Raw genomic sequence first — 21,634 nt, 5'->3', positions numbered from 1 at the left:
TGGCCTCATTTAGTATTGATGGTAAATGAACTTCAACTAAGGCTCTCCCAACTGCTTTTTATCAAGAAGAAGTGCAGTGGTTAACCTTTTATCATGTACCTGGGTGGAGACATGTCCAGACTTTTACTCTGTTAGGTCAAGGTGGTAAAATAATTTGTAGCTACTAGGTCACAAACCCTTGGCCCTTTTTATGTTTTATGGCTTGTATAAACTGAAAAGCCAATTCTAATATTACTACTAAGTTCCTAAGATTTGGTAGTTACTGTCTAATACAGAAATAATAGCAGTTTAATAGCCACCAATTATAATATGCTTTATAGCTGTCATTGCTAATGCAAGAAATTTGTACATTTTTGTATAGACCCCTAAATATATGCAGACATGTATCTTGATCAAATGTAAAGACACCTACATGACCTAGCACAAGTATTTTGATAGTTTCAAGCCTTGTCATTTACAGAAGAACATGACTGTTTACCCATCAAAATTTTTCACTGAGAATATGTTGTTCTGAAACTTCTCAGCCTACTCAGGTTTTCCTCTTAACTGATTTTCAGTGAGAATCATCATCTGTTTAATTTATCACACCTTTTAATAAATTGCATTTGGAAATCAATATGCATTTTTGTAAAGACATTATTAGATTTTGACTCTCTGTTTTCTCTGGATTAGAAAAAGGCAGCAGCAGTTAGAAAAATTACATTTTAGCCAGGCAGTTCCAACATACAGAGATAACAGAAGTGGAGTCAGGATGCTCTTTTCCCCGGAGAAGAGGAAGACTGGGGGTCTTTGTTCAAGAGGCATCTACTTGTGACTTCCTAGCAGATTACCAGGCAGTGAAAACCTTTCCAGAGAGAAGTGTCCCCTTATACCTTTGTACTTGTCTGTATGTGCATGCTATGAAACAGTATTGCATTTGGAACATAAATATAAAATTTTAAATATCCAAGTAGGTAACAGTGGGGGTTGGAAATGCAGATTAGTGGTCAGGGAGCCTCAGCAATGTACAGAATGATCAAGACGTTTATGAAGTGGGGATTTTAATTACTGAGTTTATTGGCTAAACGCGTTGACCATGGTCAACCCTCAGAAGTGTCCCAACAGCAGGAAGCTGAACCAGCAGGTTCTCTTGGGTCAGTTTGGGCTTTCTCTGCAGCCGAGAATGGGGTCAGGTATAGAGGATGAAAGGTTATGTATGGTTGGTGTAACGGCGCCAGCAAAAGTCCTGTCATGCAATTTCTTTGCCATATCACTGATAAAAGTTGCATCCACATAAGCAACACTTTATCAGTACTGTACAAATCAAATCTTGTGCTCCTTGGGCAGCACTTCACTGAAATCCGTTCCGTGTGCTGAATTTATCAAAGGTACACGGTGATCTGAGTAATAGCTGGAGAATTGGGCTCTAAAGACTAAGCTAAGATTTCAGTGATTAAACACTCGATGATGATATTGCTCACCTTGGTTATTAACGGGTACAGAGAATGCCAATAGCAGTCATGTGCCATTAAAAGGAACAGGGCTGGATCAGAGCCGAGCTGAGTGAGATCATGATCAAGTCCTTGAAGTTGCTGTGCCTGGATTGGGTAATCAGTCTGGGCCCAGACACGGGAGGGGTTTGGTCTGGCTGAGCACAGACTCTGTGGTGTAGTTGTTTACCTGGGAGAGTTCTGCTGCAGCCTCTTGGGTGTGGTCAGAGGGTCCTGGGGAGCACAGCATTAACAGCACACCTGAACTTGGCACCTGGAGTTGAGCCCAGCTAAAAATAGCTGTCAAGTGAAGTGAACTGTCAAAGACAGCTGCACACAGCTGGAAAACACCTCGTGGTGAAACTGCACATTTCTGGAGCAGGAGATGGGGATGACAGCACTGGGGAACATGGTTGTAGCTCCATCCAAACCTACCTGCAATCCAGATTAACCCCAAGCTCCTGCCTGTAGTGCTGCCTGGCTGGTCACTCAGTAGGCTTGGCTCATGCTCTTGTTTAGGGGCTCAACTTGATTCTTGGAATAAAAAAGACCCAACATTGCTGGAGATGTCCTGACAGGCTTCCCTTTGTCCCCAGGGGATGCTTCTAGATGGCCCAGGCCTCCCATAGGTCCTTGTGTCATACATGCCTGATACATGGCACGTGGAGATATCTTTGATTCCTTTGGACATTTGAAATGGCTCTGGGTGCTTATCTTCAGGCAATAAAATTTTATTCTAGATTTCTCCTGGCTATGATGACAGTTTTATTATCTAGATAATGTACAGGCAGCTCCTATGCAGAATTGAAATTTAAATGCGGAAATCTGCAGCTAAGAGTGATGTAATGGAAGAGAACAATAGCAAAAAAGTGTAACCTGGATTGAGGTAAATGTTCATTTTAAATGGTTGTATTTGGAGGTACACTGCTGTCAGGAATAAGAAAAGCAGTTGAAATACAATGGCTTAACTAATTTGCTGTTGTAGGAATTTAGTTATCCTGGTAAAATTAATTCATTTGCATCAGCACAAACAAGCAGAGCTGTTTACATTTGCAGTCTCAGAAGAAACCTGAGGTTACAACCTAAAAGGCAAGATTAATAATCTTGTTTGCTAGTATTGGTGATCCTGTGCTATACTAGCAAGAATTTCAGAAAATCCAATGTGAATTAATCTTAGACCTTAACCTCTCAGAAGTATCAAAATGGCTTTAAATTTTTGACCAGCACTTACAGTGCATGAACCAGTGTATGAGATTTTGATTTTCATCCTATGTGAAGTGCCATGTATATCTCTACACATCTGTAGATGTTCCCAGTAATAATTATATAGCTAAATATGCTTTCACTTACAAAAGGTTCATTAGGAGAAGGTAATTTGAGGTCAGCAGCGGTGCACCAGTATAAAGCCAGTCACAGGTGTAATACAATGGTTTCCTCAGAATTTTTTCCTTGATGTCAAGAATCACACTTATGCTTAAGTGACTGCAGTACTGGAGCCTATGAGTTGTGTACTGGATATTTTTATTCCTGCTGTAAGTGGTCACTTGATCAGGTCCTGCTTGAGCAGGCCCCTTAGAGGAATGTGAGATTATCAGTCTGGTTTCCTCTGGTTTTTGTAGTGACAGGATTATGTTTTCTCTTTTAGTAGTATTCAGTGCAGTTTACAGGTCTAAGACTAAAACCCCACATCCTTCAGCATTGTTTGTTGTACAGAAGATTAATCTGACTGTCGCTTGGATCGCTACTGTAGGTGGAGTTCTGCAGAACGAAAGCAGTCCTCTGCAAATGTTATTGCTCAAGATAAGGGTGTAAGCAGCAGATTATGAGATGACGTGTGACGTGTCCTTCCCTCAGTCTAAAAGTACAGGATCATGGTATGAACTTTGCCTGACTGGTTATGCAGAGACTGCGCTCACATTTGTAGCTCTTAGGGACAAGACTTTGCGAAACAAAAACATAAAATGACTCTCATGAGCTCCTTTCTCAGTCACTGCATATGTGGAGACACTTTACCTGTGTCTGATTCTGAGGTAAGAACCTTATTTAACTTGTGACTTTGCTGCTCAGACTTGGAGGGGCTGTGCTTAAGGGACAGCTTTGCTGAAGCTGTGTTAATGCACCAGCTGGGCAGTGACTCTCTACTTATTTAAATGGACTGTTAAAGATCCTGAACACAAATCTGTAGAGATCCTGAAGTTCTTGCTTGAGTGACAGATGTCATGCCATAGAAACCATTTTTTTTTCAAGTACTCTATTTAGAATAAATTTAATGCTGTAAGTGAAATAAATAATTGAATGTAGAGAAATGTATGATGTTTTTTTTCATAATTGCAGTAATCATGTTAAAATATTGACTGTTTGGTAACTCTCCTTATCGAATGAAGCATTTTCATACCATGGAATTAATCTTAAGCTGTCTTTCAAACAAAAAGCAACATCTGCCCACTGTATCATGTGGCTTAAAAAAGACTCATTGGATTTGTAGTGGCCTTGCTGAAAATGGCAGGTGGACAAAAGGTGACAGAAGAGAAATCCTCTGTCACAGATATCATGGTAAAAGGCTGCTTCTGCACTGCATGTTTGCTTTGGTTATGCAATATCTGGAATGCCTTCATGTGGTCTGGAACAGATGAACAAAATACAGTTAGAGAGAGACAAAATGATGCTTTTCTTTTTTTGGAATACTTACAAGCTTTCACTCTTTCTTTTCTATTTTTATAAAGGAGCTGGGAAAAGCCACAAAACACCAAGAAATCAGAAACTTGAGGGGAAGTGAACATAAATTTTTGTGTGCAGATTTTTTTTTCTGAAAAATTACAAGGGTTTTGCTAGAAAAAATTGCAACAGTATTACTTCAAATGCATTGACATGCTTAAAAATGTTCCCTCTGCCAAGTGTTTCAGCTGAGGTTATTTTACTTCCAAACCTGTAATACCACTGTAGTTGTGATATTTGAAGATATTAACCTCTGTGAGCCAGATGTGCTGTTAAATAGGAACAACATGCTCATTTTCCAAGCTTCCTATCTAAACCCATCACTTTTTCCTATGTTTGTGCTATGATATATCTCCGATATAATCTGTATGACTTTAACCCAGTGCATATGGGAAGTGAGCTTCTCCCTTTCAAACTGGACGAGCTTGCTCACCTAATTCACTTCTGGTTGCAGAATCTCTAGATCTGACCAAGTGGGATTGTGGGAGTGAGTGGTAGGAGGGAGTGTGACTGCGCAGTCTGGTGTCAGCTTACAGTTACATGGATCTGCAAGCAGTCAAAGTGCAGCCTTGCTGTTCGTTTTCATCACTGAACAGAGGTGAAACAGAGAAATATCATTAAATAAGTTGGCTTGGAAGGGACCTTAAAGATCATCCAGTTCCAACCCACCAGTCATGGACAGGGACTCGACCACGTTGTCCAGAGCCCCATCCAACTTGACCTTGAACAATACCAGGGTTGAAACATCCACAGTTTCCCTAGGCAACCTGTTCTGGTGCCTCATCACCCTCATGGTCAAGGATGTCTTCATAATACGTAATCTAAACCCACTTCTTTCAGTTTAAAATTGTTGCCCTTGTCCTGTTGCTACAAGCCTTGGTAAAAGGTTCAAAACCACAGTTCTGTTACTTTTACTGGTGTTACCTGTAATATCCAACTTGTTCATAGAAATAAGTCCTGTGAGCACAGGGCAATCTTTCCAAGATGCTATTCCATGAATTAAGTGTTTGTGATTGGAACTGCTGAGGTACAGTAATTTCACGACTATAAGGCGCACCCTTTTGACTAAAATCTCCCCCCAAAACCGGAAGTGCGCCTTATAGTCCGGTGCGCCTTATCTGATCTACAAAGTTGCAACATTTGCCACCCCGGAAGTGAGAGCCCGTCGGCATCGGGGCCGCCCCCGCGCGGGGCGGACCCGCCGGCTTCGGGGCCGCCCCCGCGCGGGGCGGACCCGCCGGTATCGGGGCCGCCCCCGCCGGCATCGGGGCCGCCCCCGCGCGGGGCGGACCCGCCGGTATCGGGGCCGCCCCCGCCGGCATCGGGGCCGCCCCCGCGCGGGGCGGACCCGCCGGTATCGGGGCCGCCCCCGCCGGCATCGGGGCCGCCCCCGCGCGGGGCGGACCCGCCGGTATCGGGGCCGCCCCCGCCGGCATCGGGGCCGCCCCCGCGCGGGGCGGACCCGCCGGTATCGGGGCCGCCCCCGCCGGCATCGGGGCCGCCCCCGCGCGGGGCGGACCCGCCGGTATCGGGGCCTCCCCGCCGGCTTCGGGGCCGCCCCCGCGCGGGGCGGACCCGCCGGCTTCGGGGCCGCCCCCGCGCGGGGCGGACCCGCCGGTATCGGGGCCGCCCCCGCCGGCATCGGGGCCGCCCCCGCGCGGGGCGGACCCGCCGGTATCGGGGCCTCCCCGCCGGCTTCGGGGCCGCCCCCGCGCGGGGCCGGCCCGCCGACATTGGGACGGCTCCCTTGCGGGGGGTGTTAAAGCCGCAGGAATCGGATCGGCTGCTGCGCGGGGGGGGCGAAAGCCGCAGGGATCGGATCGGCTGCTGCGCGGGGGGGGGCGAAAGCCGCAGGGATCGGATCGGCTGCTGCGCGGGCGGGGCGAAAGCCCCCGGAAACACGGCGGTCGCCGCGCGGGTGGGGCGAAAGCCCCCGGAATCACGGCGGCCGCCGCGCGGGGTGGGCGAAAGCCCCCGGAAACACGGCGGTCGCCGCGCGGGTGGGGCGAAAGCCCCCGGAATCACGGCGGCCGCTGCGCGGGGGGGGGCGAAAGCCCCCGGAATCACGGCGGCCGCCGCGCGGGGGGGGCGAAAGCCCCCGGAATCACGGCGGCCGCCGCGCGGGCGGGGCGAAAGCCCCCGGAATCACGGCGGCCGCCGCGCGGGGGGGGCGAAAGCCCCCGGAAACACGGCGGCCGCCGCGCGGGTGGGGCGAAAGCCCCCGGAATCACGGCGGCCGCCGCGCGGGGGGGGGCGAAAGCCCCCGGAATCACGGCGGCCGCCGCGCGGGTGGGGCGAAAGCCCCCGGAATCACGGCGGCCGCCGCGCGGGGGGGGCGAAAGCCCCCGGAATCACGGCGGCCGCCGCGCGGGGGGGGCGAAAGCCCCCGGAATCACGGCGGTCGCCGCGCGGGCGGGGCGAAAGCCCCCGGAATCACGGCGGCCGCCGCGCGGGCGGGGCGAAAACCCCCAGAAGCACGGCGGCCGCTGCGCGGGGGGGGGCGAAAGCCCCCGGAATCACGGCGGCCGCCGCGCGGGGGGGGCGAAAACCCCCAGAAGCACGGCGGCCGCCATGCGGAGAGGGGGAAAACCGCCAGAATCGGAGCGGCTGCCACGCGGGGAGGGGGCAAGCAGCTGGAATCGGGGCAGCGGCGGCACGGGGCAAGCCTGCCGGCATTGGGTCACCCGGAGCGCCAGGGAACTCCCGGAACAGCGGGGCCCTGGGGATGCTGCACGGAGCGGCGGTGGGCATAGCCCGGCCCTGCCGGGTACAGGCAGGCCCGGGAGCCAATGGCTGCCGGATTGAGGCGGGGCCTCGGCCAGCAAGCGTGCGGGAGGAGCTGGGGGCGGAGCCTCGCTGCAAAAAAAAGCCCGGTGCGCCTTATAGACCGGTGCGCCTTATCTGATCTACAAAGTTGCAAAATGTGCCGGCTCCCGGGGGGTGCGCCTTATAGTCCGGTGCGCCTTATGGTCGTGAAATTACTGTAATAGGTGAGTTTTTAGTGTTTGCCAAAGAGGCACTGATTGTTCGCTGTTTACCTTAATTATCACAAGCATCATGATGTCTCTGCTTTGCAAAGTTATCTCTTCCTGAATTGTCAATTGCATTTGTTGTATTTATGGTAACTCCTTCTGTTTTAGACATGTTAAGTTGATCTGCCATAAGACAAACTCAAAAATGATTAACTGTCAGAAAATTCTGTGGCTTATTTGACTTGTTCACATTTAAAAAGGTTGTTTCTGATGACCACTGGAAGAAGTCCGTGTCCCAGGATGAAGAAAAGGCAGACTCACAGAAAGTCACACCCAGGAAATGGGGCTCTGGAAGAAGATCCCGGCCCAGACCTCTCTCAGACTATGGCCAAATGTCAGTTCGAAGTTTCTCTATACCAGAAGACTCAGTTGCAGTGGAGTCTCAGAGGATAGACTGCACAGATGGAGAAAATCAGCCAGGACTGGCATCCGTTGGGTCTGTGATCCAAAGCAATACTGTGGGCTACCACAGAGGGAGGAAAAGGAGACCCATCTCTGTAATAGGTGGGGTCAATTTCTATGGAGATGATCAAGTGGAAGAGAGAGAAAATCTGCTGACACAAGTAAGATAAACAGATGTGCTCTGCCAACTGCAAAAGACCTTTTCACTTCCTTGTCTTTGTCTTCAGCCTAGAAAATAGAATGGATCCTTCCTTCTCTTCCTTCCCTTTTGTCAAGCTGACATCGTGTACTTAGAATACTGCTTTCCTGGTCACTAATAACTTTGTCTTCTTGCTAAGAATACAGCATGGAACAAATCTGATACTGACTTTGGGATATTCTTTTCTGTATTGTAAATTAATCTGATTTCTTTCTTGGCATGGTCATTATGTGTCATGTTGGTCTATTTGTGCGTAAGACAGATGTGTGTTTAGTCTCCTTATACAGTGTTGGGTCTGAGGAACAGAGTAGCGCAATCAAACATAATGATAACACATTATTTATTGATAATTTTGAATTATCCAAAAGCAGACCTGTTCAAAAATGTGGCATTAAAAGTAGTATTCAAAATCTTGGTTTTGGCATGGCAAAGATACTTAAAACTAATGATGACATTGCTTGATAAAGTTGGTAATAAATTGAGAAATTAATGAAATTAAGAATTTGAGAAAACTAACAATATGAATACAATGTCTGTCCATGTACTACTAAATTGAAATGAAGATGAAACGAAGGTAGGAAACCTATATGCAAGCAGTGTGTACTCAAGTAGTACCTATATTTGCCATCTCTGTTGGTTAAAGTAAAAGAGTGAGAAATTTAAAACTTCTGGAAGGTAAATTTTTTTCTCTGGAGGTAGTGCTGAGCAAGTACAATGCGTAGGGGAACTTATTGTTGTGTTGGTGGTTGTGGCCCCATCTTGCACTTGGCTGCAGAGCTTTGGGCTCACAGGCTTTTGTAAGGCTGCACTCATCAGGTATTTTCTACTTTCCAGGAAAGCTGGAGGAGTTCTACTTAAAACAATTGTCAAGCTGATCATGCAACAGAAAAAAGAATTAGCATTTGCATTCTCAAAAAATTTGATTCTGGTGGTTATTAATTAAATTTGAGTCCTGTTAGTCTTTTCTCAAGCCACTTCATCTCCTTCTGGGAAGTTTAGTGATGGAAAAGTGCTGAAACAATGGCAGGATTTTCAGTTTCCTGTGAAAAACATTTTGTAACATGAACACTGTTACTGTGTATTGCATACTTTTTCTTTATAAGTCCCTGATGAAAAAATGCATCTTGATATAAAAACCCAACTGAAGGCAGTGAACCTTTTACCCAGGCAAAGGCCTTTGATTCAAATCCTATGCAATTAAGATATTTTAAAATTAATTCTGTCTCTTAACTTGGAAGGAAAAAAAAAGAGGAAAATCACTGTTATAAATTCTAGGCCATCTTACTCGAGAATAACAGATGGATTTCACGGGATAGTAAGTACTGGCAAATTGCTGTACTCTGTAAGGGATTAAACACTCTCCAGGCCCTTCATTTAGTGTTGAAATCAAATTGATCTCTTTTCCAACCTTGTTTGCATCAGTTTAATGGTGAAAGAACATACATCAAGGCAGCTGTTTGAGTTGACTCTTTCCATGCTCCAGTGCTGCCGTGAGAGCTTGGCTGGGGTTGAATTAGCACACTGCTGAATCACTGTGGTCAAGACCAAATCTATGGATCATTCCTAACAAGGGCATATTATTAAACCAAATTATGGCCTTCCCAGGACTGCCACTGAGTACAAGCACATCCATGTCTGTCCAGGGAAAGGATTTGGACTGAAGCCTTACAAGAAAATTTTAGTTTCCCAGAAATAAATAACCTGTTTTGCTTACTCAGCCAGTTATTTGCATGTAATAGTTGCCATTACTTCTATTACCTATTTGATACAACAAATCAGACGTTTTTTGTTGAAGAATCCTGGTATACTGATAAAGCACTTAGGAAATGAGGTTTAAAGAGGTTGTGGATGAATTGTATTCCGTACACATTGGAGTTTTTGGCAGTTGTAATAAAAAATAAACTTTTAGCTGGAATGTGAAAAATGAATAATTAAGCTAGAAGTATATGCACTAGAAGTAGTTTATGTGGGACTATCAAAGACTGCTCTTCACACTGGTGATTTCTTTTCTTTGAAGCTTTGAAACCCCATGGGAATATTTGAAAAGTACAAAGCTAATTCCTTTGTTGCTGTATTTCGTTTTGGTCTGACAGCTTAGGTGTGAGAAAACATTTTCAAACAATACTGTCATGGGTTTCATAACAGAGTGTCAAGAGATAGTTCATTAAAAAACCATCCCTGATGTTTCAGATTACTTGATAGAGGAACAGTAACAACTGAACAATAAGAGCAGATCTAAAGATGAGTTTATCTGAAGTTCATGTGCTGCCTATTGAATGTTGAATGCTTATGCAAGATCATTCAGCCTGGCTAATGTGGAGTTGTTCAGGGATGACATAAAATCAGAGTCAATTTGCAAATAAAACAGGGGTAGATTTTCCAATCATAATTTAACAAATGAATGATTTATCCAAAGAAAATAGCTTTGAGATAAAGTTGCAATAAACTTAGTATTGCCTCTTTCTTGGGAGACTCTTGGCAACTCAAAACAGAGCATCATTTAGACAATTATTATTGTCCTGTTTATTTACTGATAAGCAATACATTTAATTGATGAAAGCAGAAATCCACCACCTCTGTGGAAAACCTGTTCCAGTGTTTTACCATCTTCATCTTAGAAAGCCTTTTCATTAATCTAAATTGACCTTTCTTCAGTTGAAAGCTATTCCCTCATGTCCTATCACTACATGCTATTTAAAAAGTCCCTCTCCAGCTTTCTTGTAGGCCCCCTTTGGTACTGAAAGGTCATAGTGAGATCTCCCTGGAGCCTTCTCTTCTCCAGGCTGAACAACCCCAGCTCTCTCAACCCAGTCTTCATAGGAGAGGTGTCCCCGCCTTCTGATTGTCTTCAAAAAAAAGTGTACAAGATGAAAATTACAGAGCATGTCTGACCACAACAGAAGGCTAGGGAGTTTTTAATGTAACAAAGAACTGTAATGTAATAAAACTTGTTCTGTGATGCTGGTGGACATGGTATGCAGTGTTTAAGCAATGTCGCTTCAACATAGGGGATTTTACTGCCCGTGTAATTACCTGGGCTATCTGGAGAAACCTTACTGCATAGCTGAAATTTGCTCAGTTGGACTTGCCAGTGGCTTTACTAATACTGGATTTTCCTGTTTCCTTGGTAGCCTGTGACACGGCCACCCGTTCCAGCACACAAGGTGCCCCCGTACAAGGCTGTTTCAGCCAGGTTCCGGCCACTCACCTTCTCACAAAGTACCCCCATCGGCCTGGACCGGGTGGGACGGAGGCGGCAGATGAGAACATCTAATGGTAAGATGAGTGTTTTAACTTTGTAGATCAGAAAGCCAGAGCCCAGGCTAAGCAAGAATTATAGTATGGAGGACAAAAGGGTGCAACCAATTCAGTGACAGTCATACCCAGCTAAGTTGTTTCGTTTTGTGAGTTTCTTACCAGTAACTGCTGTTCTCATGTAAAACTTTTTTTTTTTCACATCTACTCTTTGACATTGGTATGGTTTATTGTTCGGAAACACTTACATGCCTGTATTCTCCACTGTCTTGTTCATATACTTGCCTGAAGTCAATAGATTATGAAGGAAACAAGTTCTAATATGCTTGGGTTCGTACCTGAGCCCAAACCACACCACACATGTATTTTTGATTTTCTGTTTGCCATGCATTCGGCTTTACTTAGATAGGCAAACCTTAAATAATTAAATGACTTGCTGGTGAGTGTAGCCCAACCAGATCTCTGGTACATGAGGGACAGGTTCTTGGTAAATTTGCCTCTTTGGAAGCACTATGCTTTAACAGGCTCACTGATGTGTGCTGTGTAATTTTGCTGTAATTTTTCATTCTTAGCATGCAATGCTATCTGGAGTTAACAGAAGTAGTCTATTAACTAGTCCAATAGTAGTGGGACATTTCTTCACAGGTGGGACCAAAAGAACCTGTGTTAACATTATTTGTGTTCCTTCAGACACTGGCAAGAGTTGGAAATAAAAGCAAAATTCTCACTTTGTATCTTTCACTGTTAATAGTGAACAAAGCACTGTTGAGAACCTTCACCCTGAACCTTCTGTATCAAGGCTTCCCATGATTGAAGTAGGAAACATAGGAAATAGCATTTTCAATGTTTATTAAAATTATGTGTATGTTTACAAGTTGGTACTTAGCTTCTATGGTTCTTACCTAAGTTTTAGCTGCATTGATATCCAAATTCTGCCAAAAATGCTTTAACTACAAATTAGTTTATGTAAGAACATGTTAAAACTGAATTCTCCTGTTTTGAATAGAACATGACAGGTTTTTTTCAGGAGGTGCACTTCAAGAAGCAGACTTGAGAATTTCCAGCTATGGCAATAAGAGAGACTTCACCACTGAGATGAGCTCTCTTGGTTGGAGCATGGTGTTGATAATGCCTAGGTTGTGGATTTGATCCCCGTATGGGCCATTCACTTAAGGGTTGGACTTGATGATCTTAGTGGGTCCCTCCGACTCAGAAGGAAGTGATTCTGAGATACATTATTGTGCTGGTTTAGACAGCAGGCTTAGGGAACTAAACTCCAAATAAGCCACTCTCTTCCCCACTGCCCCTTCCAGTAATGGAGGGACAATAAGGAGAAATTATAACAATTTACTAAAAATGACAACAGCAATAGCAAAAAATATGCAAAAAGAAGGTGTCCTATCTACAAAAAAGGGCATTTACCACTGTGGAAAAAAACTACAGCATTTCCTGAAGACAGTGCCTACTGTGGTCTCCACACAAAGGTAGCATAATTACTGTTCTGCGTCTGGGCCACGTGGCATTTGGGACACAAAGGCAGTATGTCAAGGAGAGCTTCCACTGCTTAATGTTCACCCTCACTCCAGCTGGAAAACAATAAAGGAGTAGGGCAAGCAAACCCCTTGGAACCTTGATCGTTGAGTTGTGACACTGCTGCCTCAGACCACTCCGCTTTGCTGGTTCAATTCTGCACAGCTGCCCGTGGCACTGATGCTGCTCCACCCAGCTTGGCTCAGTCCCATACAGCTGTCTCCAACACCAATGCTGCTCCAGTTGGGGTCTTCTGGAGCTTGGGCTCTGTGTAGCTGGGCTGGGCTTGGCTCTGTGCTGCTGCCTGTCTTGCTTTTTGTTCCCTTGGAGTGGCATCTAAGACTTGTTGTTGCTGTCCTTCAGCAACGTGTCTTAAAACTGCAACCTGAGGGAATGGGAAAGGGGCTGACAGTGACGGAGAGGGGCTGGGTCCATTTGGCTGATCCCAATATCTTCTCCCTGGAGAGATCCAACAAGATGGCAAACTTCAATTTCCAGTGTCTGGCTGCTCCTACTGAAACCACACCCCCAGTGATGATGTGGGTGGTATGGAATAAAAAGCGCTAAAAGCTTCACCACCTCTTCTCTCTAACCAAGGCAATTATATATACTCCATTTGTATTTTTATTTTAATTTATATTGTAGTAAAATGTTGGGAACTACTTTAAAATCTGTGTCTGGAGTGTCTTCTGCCATATGCTTCTTAGTACACTTAATGATCCTGATTAGGCACTGAGGTAAATTAGACCTTGAATGCTGTGGCTCTTGCTGAGATTATGTGGTGTCTCAGTCCCTGATTCCAGAAGGACCACTCACAGAATAACAGGTCTGCCATAACACAGTTTGTGGAAAAAAATGTTTATTTTATTGTGACAGACTAAGAATGATTTTTTCTGTTTTTAGTTATCCTTTCCAATTCACGTTTGGAAACCACATGAAATAGTATTAGTTACCTAGACGACTGCCTGAGAGCAATATCTCTCCACGTATTTAGGTTTCGCATAACTGGTCTCCTAAACATAAGTATCAGTATGACAAGTACACAAACCAAGATTTCTGCCACTTTTCAGGACAATGAAACCAAAGCAACCTTGATTATGTTGGATGTGACTTTTATGAGACTTTACAATAAACACAGAAGTGGAGCAGGAAAAGTTTCTGAAATCAAAACTCTGAAGGCAAGTGGGGAATATCATGGACTTCACATTTTGAAAGCAGTTGCAAAGATCTGTTAAGTAGCTCCAGAAGAAAATATTAAAGTGACTAATGTCACACATACTGATCTCTTTCCTTTCTTCTCTTAAATCACAAGGCACTTCCTTGTCTTTGAACATGTGAGAGTTTTTTGTTTGCTCATGCCCAGTGAAATTTGATAGGACAAAAGCCCTTTATTATAAAAAGTAATTCTAAACCCAAGCACTGAAAACCTATGGTATTTTATTTTAGTTACTTGCTAAAACCTAATATGTTACACGCTTTCTTCTTATAACAATGGCAGATAAAAATGAAGATGTAAATTTTTAGAAAAACAGGTGTTACAAGACAGCGAATCATCATCTGTAGGAAAAAGAGTAAGAATCAGACAACACAAGGGAAACTGCCCTTGCGACTTACATTGCTACTCTTGTGCTTGAAGGATTGCATGTTTTCAATTATATTAAACAGGTTGCCTATTTGTCCCTGCAGAGAAATTTTTATAAGCATCTTAAAAACTATTTTTTTTTGCATGTTTTTCTGTGGGACTAGAATTTGGCCTGTGTGGAGCACAACTCAGGAATGACTCAGGAGACTGGTTGGTTTTCTTAAAGAGAAAGCTCATTAATGGAATCAGATGTTCAGTGTCTTGTACAAATGATGTGGGTAGGGAGGTATAAAGTGAAGTGGTAATTCTTGCTGGTGTGCTGAATTATTCACAGTAGTAAAAGTAGACATGAGGCACTGCACTGGCATCAGGTGTTGATAAAACCTAGGTAATGCGTGTGGAGGAGGAAAAGAGCCTGATGTGCTTACAGAAGGATGGACTTTGAACTGGATATTGCCATTGGAAGAGATATTGCAATCTTAACAGACATTTACAGAGTCAGTGCAGTGCATGGTAACAGTCAAAACAGTAAATAAAAGGGCAGGAGTTTGTAGGAATTGAATAGAGAACAGAACAGAAGGCCCAATTGTGCTACTGGTGTGTGTGGGGGCCATCTCCCTGTTCCTTTCCATCCCAAAAGGCATTTTTTACAGGGGACAATACAGAGAAAAGCAGAAGGACAAGAAAATCGACTCTATGTGTGTCTCTGGGAGGAGTGATTGATGTGGCTTGGGCTCTACAGCATGGAAGAAAAGGACAGTAGGAGAATAAAAGTTTGTTTGGCATAGGAAAAATGAACAGATAATCGTTACTGTTTCCAGTAATTTAAGAACTAAAGGGTACCAAATGAAATCACCAGAGAGCAAGCTCAAAATGAGAGTTTTCACAGTCTATAAAATTAAACTATAAAACTAATTGTTGCACATTATATTTCACATCCCAACAGTTTAAAAAAATTTAGAAGGTGGTTTGAAAAATCCAGTTCATTAAACACAAAGATACAATTTCTGCCCCAGGAGAGATCTGACTGATCTGCAGATAACTGGATTTTAGAAAAGTACATCAAGAAAAATGCCATCACATGCCTCATCTATTTTTATGTTCCTCCCTGGGCAGTTGCTATTGGCTGCTGTCAGAGAAATGGTTGGGGGTGACCTGTGGTCTGCCCCAGGATGGAGGGTTCTATGATACCAGAGTGTTTCTAGAACTGAATTTTCTTGAGGTGGATAAACTAGTTTTTAGTGTTTTAGTAAGTGCTACCCACAGTCTTTTCAGAATGCCCTGTGCAGTGGCTAAGCCAACTCAGCATGCATTTGGACAAGGTCACTGTGGACTGCCACTACAAAGGACAGCCTGTGCCTCCTCTATCCTTGGCTGATCTACAAGGAAACGAAGCCACTACCACATCACCCCAAATGAGTACTTACGTGGTGGTTCAGTTTGCCAGATGTGCCCATGTGGAGAGGGAGAGCACACCCCCCTCCATCTGAGCAGCATCCCACAGTGGCATTGGGTTAGTCATTGGGCAAAAGCACACAGTCTGTTCCTTTCTGCAAAAATCACATCGAAGTTTCAGGTTTTTCAGAGGTTGTTTTTAAAGTGTCTTGTAAAAGAGCTGTATGGAATTTGATCTGGTTTTCCTTTGGCAGTTGAACTGGTTTTCCCTAGTGGGCAGGGGCTTGACATAGCAAAAAGCTTGTGCTCTGGCTGATTAAAAGTGTGAAATTTTCACTTGCAAGTCCCAGGATCATCAGCACTGAAGTGCCATCAGTGTCACTTCTGTTTGCCAGCTTGCTTTTTTAAAATGGTTTATGCCGTGAAAAATGCTGTGCATGAACATCTTATATAGTACCTTGTTTTTATTGTGCTATCCAACTGGAGTCCTTGCAGCAAGAAATAATAGGGAACTTTGAGAGATTCAGAAGATATTTTCTGTCAATCTCCTGTGCAGCACAGCACAAATAGGATTTTTGCTGGAAGATGGCATTAATATTCTAGGGCAATGTTTGGCCTTTCCTTCTCTGTCTGAGGCAGTGCTGGGGAAAACCATGTGATTTTAGTGGGTGTTGAGAAGTTGCTGTGTGTAGAAATGCCTCCAGGGTTTTGTGAACACATCCCTGGAGGAGGCAGTCCCTAGTTGCAGGACAGGCTCAGCTGAGCAACAGTTTTCAGGTAAAGAAGAAGCCAGTACGTTTTTGGGGCTTTCTGAACTGTAGGTGTAGTGCTGTGTACAGACATAGGTTGCAGCAGGCTTTGCACTCTCCTGATGGGTACAGCTTCTGCCTTTGCTTCCAGTACGCAGACTGATCCAGCTTCACTGCAGGAGGAGATGCAATGGTGAATGCTGGCCCATGGTGAATGAATGAGGCTGTGCTCTGGCTGGGTCAGACCCAGAGAAAGGTGGATGGTTTGAGTGCTTCCCTGCTTCATTCCCTATTTCATAGAGCAGCTGAATTAAGTTTGTCGTTTCAGGGAGAAAATGTCTGCCTCCTCCCCTGTTTTCTTAGGAGCAGTCTGCTGCATCCTTAATGCTTGTGCTGCTTGTGCCCTAAAAAATGATACAGCGTTTGCCCGTGAAGCAAGAGAAATTGTGCAAAAAATACCTTAATTGTTTACTTCTACTGGAATTTTAACTGGTATAGTATGACAAAGACCGATACTCTGAAGAGTGTTGTAATACAAGGAACTCCCAGCTCCCATCCAAATCGTCTCTCCCTCTGGATTGCAGTCATTTGAATGTAGATTGAAATCGCATTTAGCTGCTCTAATGAAAAACAAATGCACTCCCTGGCTTGCTGTGTTCTCGATGTTCAGGCTCTGCGGGAGCGGTCTGGGCGGCTACAGGCGCAGCGCGGCCAGGGCCAGGCAGCCAGGTTTTTGTTTCTTTTCTGGAACTTCCTCCCTAAGGGCACCCCATGATGTCAGAGAGCCGGGAGCTCGGCTGAGCGCCTGAGCGCACTGCTGGCACTTCCCAGCCGGGCTCGGCCTCGGAGGCACCGCCGGAGCTGAAGGCAGCTGACAGCCTGTTCTCCGAGCTCTGGGCAGCTCAGAGCCTCCTGTGATCCTGCACCAGCCCTGCAGGACTGAGCATCGTCACCTGTTAGAGGTCTGACGGCAGCATGGTAGCCAGGGGGGCAATGGCACATTTTTGGAGTCTGGAAAGCCTTCAGATGGGTATGTGTGAGTAGAACATGCTCGCTCTTGCTTTTTTTTGCAGTGTTTTTGGATTGAACTGGGAAACAGTGGCAGCCAGGGGGCCTGACTCTGATGACACTTACTCTGTGTCATCCATGGGAACCTGCAGTATTGGTGAAAAGCTACTGGGAGATTTGCATCAATCCCAGGCTCTCTTTTAAGTTTTTTGCATCCCACTGGTACAACCGGGAAAGCACACCCCTCCCTTTGTGTGTGCACACAGAAGTGCTTTTTCTGTCTCTATACAATAGAGGAAGAGATGCAGAATGCAAGATTTTACTTGATTCTACCCTAGAAAGTCAGTGTAAGCTTGTTGATTTGGTACAGAGTAACAAATAGCTTGCTGTCCTAAAATTGTAGTTATTTTTTGTCTGGAGTCAAATGAATTAGGTTATTTTGATGTGCCATTATCACTTGGAACAACCCCACAGGCAGTATGGATAGTACAGTGGAAATGTATAAAGGATCACTGGGATTAATTTTTTTGGATGTTGCTTTATAAAACAAAAATTGATTTAATGAAATATTTATTTGCAGATTTTTAAAATACAGTGTTTTCAGTAAGTTTCTCAAGATGTATTTTAAAAGTTTATCAGTGCTCAGATTAATGAGTTTGTAGGGAAAAAAATCTTGATTTTTTAAAATAGGGGTTCTGCATCCTTCCTGATTAGGCAGATTATACTGTTAATGAGAATATATATTTAAAACGCTAGGGAGTAGAACAGAATGGTTAAATAGCCGTGTTCTTTTGTATCAAGACTATGCCATCTTTTTCCATTTTTAATTGAAAGAAAAATCTTGCAGGTTTTTTAGTGAATCTATGTGATGATCTGCTTTGATCTCTCTGGCAAAGTAATGCTCAGATGAGTGAAGATGCTGGTGATGGTATGTGTGCCCTGAGGAGGGGGTTGAATATTTCTCCCTATAAGGTAAATAGCAGATGGCAGCAGAGTGCCTGGTGATAGTAGGTGCATGGAGTAAAGCCAAGTCATCTCTTTGCAACTCTCACCCATCCAGAGCCCAAAGCTCAGCAGACAGGCAGCAGTATCAGGTCTGAAGCAGAGTAGAAAATCAGTGTCAGGATCCTGCTGCTCAGCCTTGCTGCTTGTTGGAATTGGCAGGTTCAATAATTCTGGTTAAATGTCCCTTCCCAGGCACTCAGGAGTAAGAGCTGCTCTGTTGACTGTGTGGCAACTTACCTGGCACACACCAGCCTTTAGCAAAGAAGTTCAGTGCTAGCAACCTATCCCGAATTTGACTTTTAGCTTTTTAATATGTTTTTGAGCATTGTGCGATCTTCAGAGTCTCTAGTTCACAGCTTGGACTTGCCATAAGAATAAATCTTTAGGAATAAATTAACAACCAGAGAGTGCACTCAAGCACGGGGCCACTGGTCATGAATGCTTCTTGATCCTGGGTGGTTTGAATATTACAGGCAGCTTTCAAAGGCAAACCCAGTTGGACAGGGTCCAGCACTGAGCAGAGGGGGTCAGTCAGACTTGTTCCTGAGGGCAGCCCCCAGTCCTCTTCCTCTGCCAGTGGAGAGGTGATTGCCAAAAGGATTTGTCACCCAGGGATGTACCCCAAATGAGTTTTACAGTTTATACAGTAACAGTGTTTCTCCTGACTTATAATAAGACAAAGCTCAATTTAGTCCTGACCTCTCTTTCTATACAAAGCTGCTTCTTTGGTCTGAAAATGTACAGTTGTCAAACCAAGAAATTGTGATTTGGGACAATAAGAACTGGTTTTTTGTAGAGCCATTCCACCATGTCCAGTCTGGACTCCCCGTCTCCTTGAGCCTTGCTGCTGCCAGAGCCTCCCCATGCATGGGAGAGGTGGCAGCAGCCGGCACAGAGCTGGGGCTGTGCATAGGCTGTCCGCTGCTCCCAGGGAACCTCTGGGATCCTATGTCCCTGTAGGGGATGTGACAGTGTGAGGGCACCTGGCCTGGGCATGACAGTGTCTCCACTGACTACTGGGGGCTGCTGGGGCTCTCTCATCTGCTGCCTGGGAAATGGCATCAGGGGCTTCCTTCTGATAGAGGTCATTTATGGTTTCCTCTGGTAAAAAATAAGTAAGGAGTTGTTTTAGATCTGGGTTTTTTTGTATACAAAAGTTTCTCCGTTTTATCAGCTGCTAAATGAGAAAATTCTAAAGAAGAGTAAAATGTATTTAATGACGGAAAGGTAGTTTTCCTGAGAGCCCTGCTGTCCTCCACTTCTGCTGTTATTGTTTTATTCATGACAACAAAGGCAATTTCTCAGCAATTCCTCTTGCATTGTTGTCTTTCTTTGAATCATAAAAATGATGAAGCAAACAGCTGTTGCACTTTTGTTTTAGTTGCTGCAGATGGTGGGACTGAATCTTCAGCCTTAGTAGATGACAATGGCAGTGAGGAAGATTACAGCTACGAGGAGCTGTGCCAAGCTGCTCCCAGGTACCTGCAGCCTGGAGGGGAACAGCTAGCAATTAATGAGGTAATGTCCGGGGCTTTGCCTTGCTGGAATGATGGGACAGGGATGGCAGGACAGGGATGGGAAATGCAGAGAGATGTTTTCCACAGTCTGACATTTCATAATTATAAGAAACTCAAATGGCAGTAGCTAGTTTCTTTGCGAGGCATGTTTGTTTGATCAGTGGTGAATACCTTTTTATGGGTAAAACTTTCTTTTGGACACTCTTTTACTAGCATTGTTGTGGTTATTGCAGTTTTTCAGTGAATTGTGATTCCTTCTATAACCTCTGCTAGTGTTTCCTCCACTATTGGGAGGGAGTGGGGGAAAGGGGACAGTTAAAGCAGGTTTAATTTTACTTCTGGGTTTTAAATCATCACAGACTGAACTGTCACCCTATGTAACTGCTCTGGGGCAGGATTCTAATTGTTTTCACTAATGAGTATATGCATAGATTTCTGAAAATCTGAAATGTTAGTTTTATCCTGCAACAGGAGTAATAATAAGCAATCTAGTGAGCTATGTTGATCTCTTTGTAGTTTATAAACACTTCGTAGTTTATCTTCTGTTCTCCACAATCTCATTTGCTTCCTGTCGTAGCTGATAAGTGATGGCACCATCGTCTATGCAGAGGCTCTCTGGGACCATGTCACTATGGATGATCAAGAGCTGGGCTTCAAAGCTGGAGATGTCATTAGAGTTCTGGAAGCTTCCAACAAAGACTGGTGGTGGGGAAGGAATGAGGACAAGGAAGCCTGGTTTCCAGCTAGCTTTGTCAGGGTGAGTAACTCTTCTGCTTCTTGCTTTTGCACCATTGCAAGATTCCTAGCTGAGTGCAACAGTTGTCATAGCATTACATTTCATACCTGATCCTCAGCATGTTTATAGCTGAACATCAGTGGTGTAACCCTTGAGGAGTTCACAAGGGAAAAAGCAGTGGAGAATGACACCCTAAGATCCCTTTGCTCCTCTAACAACTTTCACTCTGTCTTCTTCATTTGATCCCTTTGTAACCAAAGGAATTTCTCAAGCAGAGATTGCAAGAGCAGAAAGCTCAACCAGAAAGTCAGAGGGGACACAACTGTTCTTGTAAGGACTGGGGAGAGCTGTGCTGCAGGGATTTCTTGGTAAAATAGGGTTTAATTTATCATCAATGACATTGTGTAGAAATCTGGTTCACAGTCTGAACTCTGCGGTCAGAACTCACCCAGATTAATGACACTGTAATTCTCAGATGGTAAAAAACTGAAATATGTTTTAGAAAATAATTTAAACTACGTTTTGAGAACCTGTAGCGAAACTTGGGCCACACTGTATGAAGTACTACATACACAAAGTGCAGCAGGTGGTTCCTCCCTTTCCGCTTCCTAGATCTCTAGACAACATGAGCAATCAGACAGAAGTCAAAAAAGGAGGTGCTGCTATCTACATCATAGAGATGGGGCACAGGGAAACTATTTAAAAGTGGTTGATTGCCTACTTTTGTAATTTTTACCCCTATGCTAACTTGGCCAAACACATTAACTATTAGTAAGAGTCAGAAATAAGCTTAACCTGAAAAGTACATGGACAGTACAACATGGTCTCTCTCAAATACTGTGACAAGAAAGTCACGTATTTAACCAGACAAATCTCAACATTTGAATATACGATGAGTACAATGAGATAAATCCTGTTGTGAAGCCCTCTCTGTAAGATAAGAATGAAAACATGTCTGTATCCACTCTTCTTTTAGGTATGAGAAGTTTGTAACAGTTTTACCACACTTCATAAAACTTTCTGCTTCACTCTAATTGCTT

At 44.4% G+C, this 21,634-nt stretch overlaps 1 protein-coding gene across 1 annotated transcript in view; it reads left to right on the top strand.

Annotated features, from left to right (window-relative positions):
• Positions 1 to 21,634, top strand: part of LOC116992882 — a 229,940-nt gene that overhangs the window by 195,329 nt on the left and 12,977 nt on the right. The window contains 4 exon segments of the mRNA XM_033052980.2: positions 7,417 to 7,779; positions 10,949 to 11,093; positions 19,723 to 19,859; positions 20,436 to 20,615. Of these exon segments, the coding sequence (XP_032908871.1) occupies positions 7,417 to 7,779; positions 10,949 to 11,093; positions 19,723 to 19,859; positions 20,436 to 20,615 (825 nt within the window).

Source organism: Catharus ustulatus, chromosome 2 (assembly GCF_009819885.2).
Source record: "Catharus ustulatus isolate bCatUst1 chromosome 2, bCatUst1.pri.v2, whole genome shotgun sequence".
NCBI lineage: Eukaryota > Metazoa > Chordata > Aves > Passeriformes > Turdidae > Catharus > Catharus ustulatus.
This window is presented reverse-complemented; position numbering and strand designations above follow the sequence as displayed.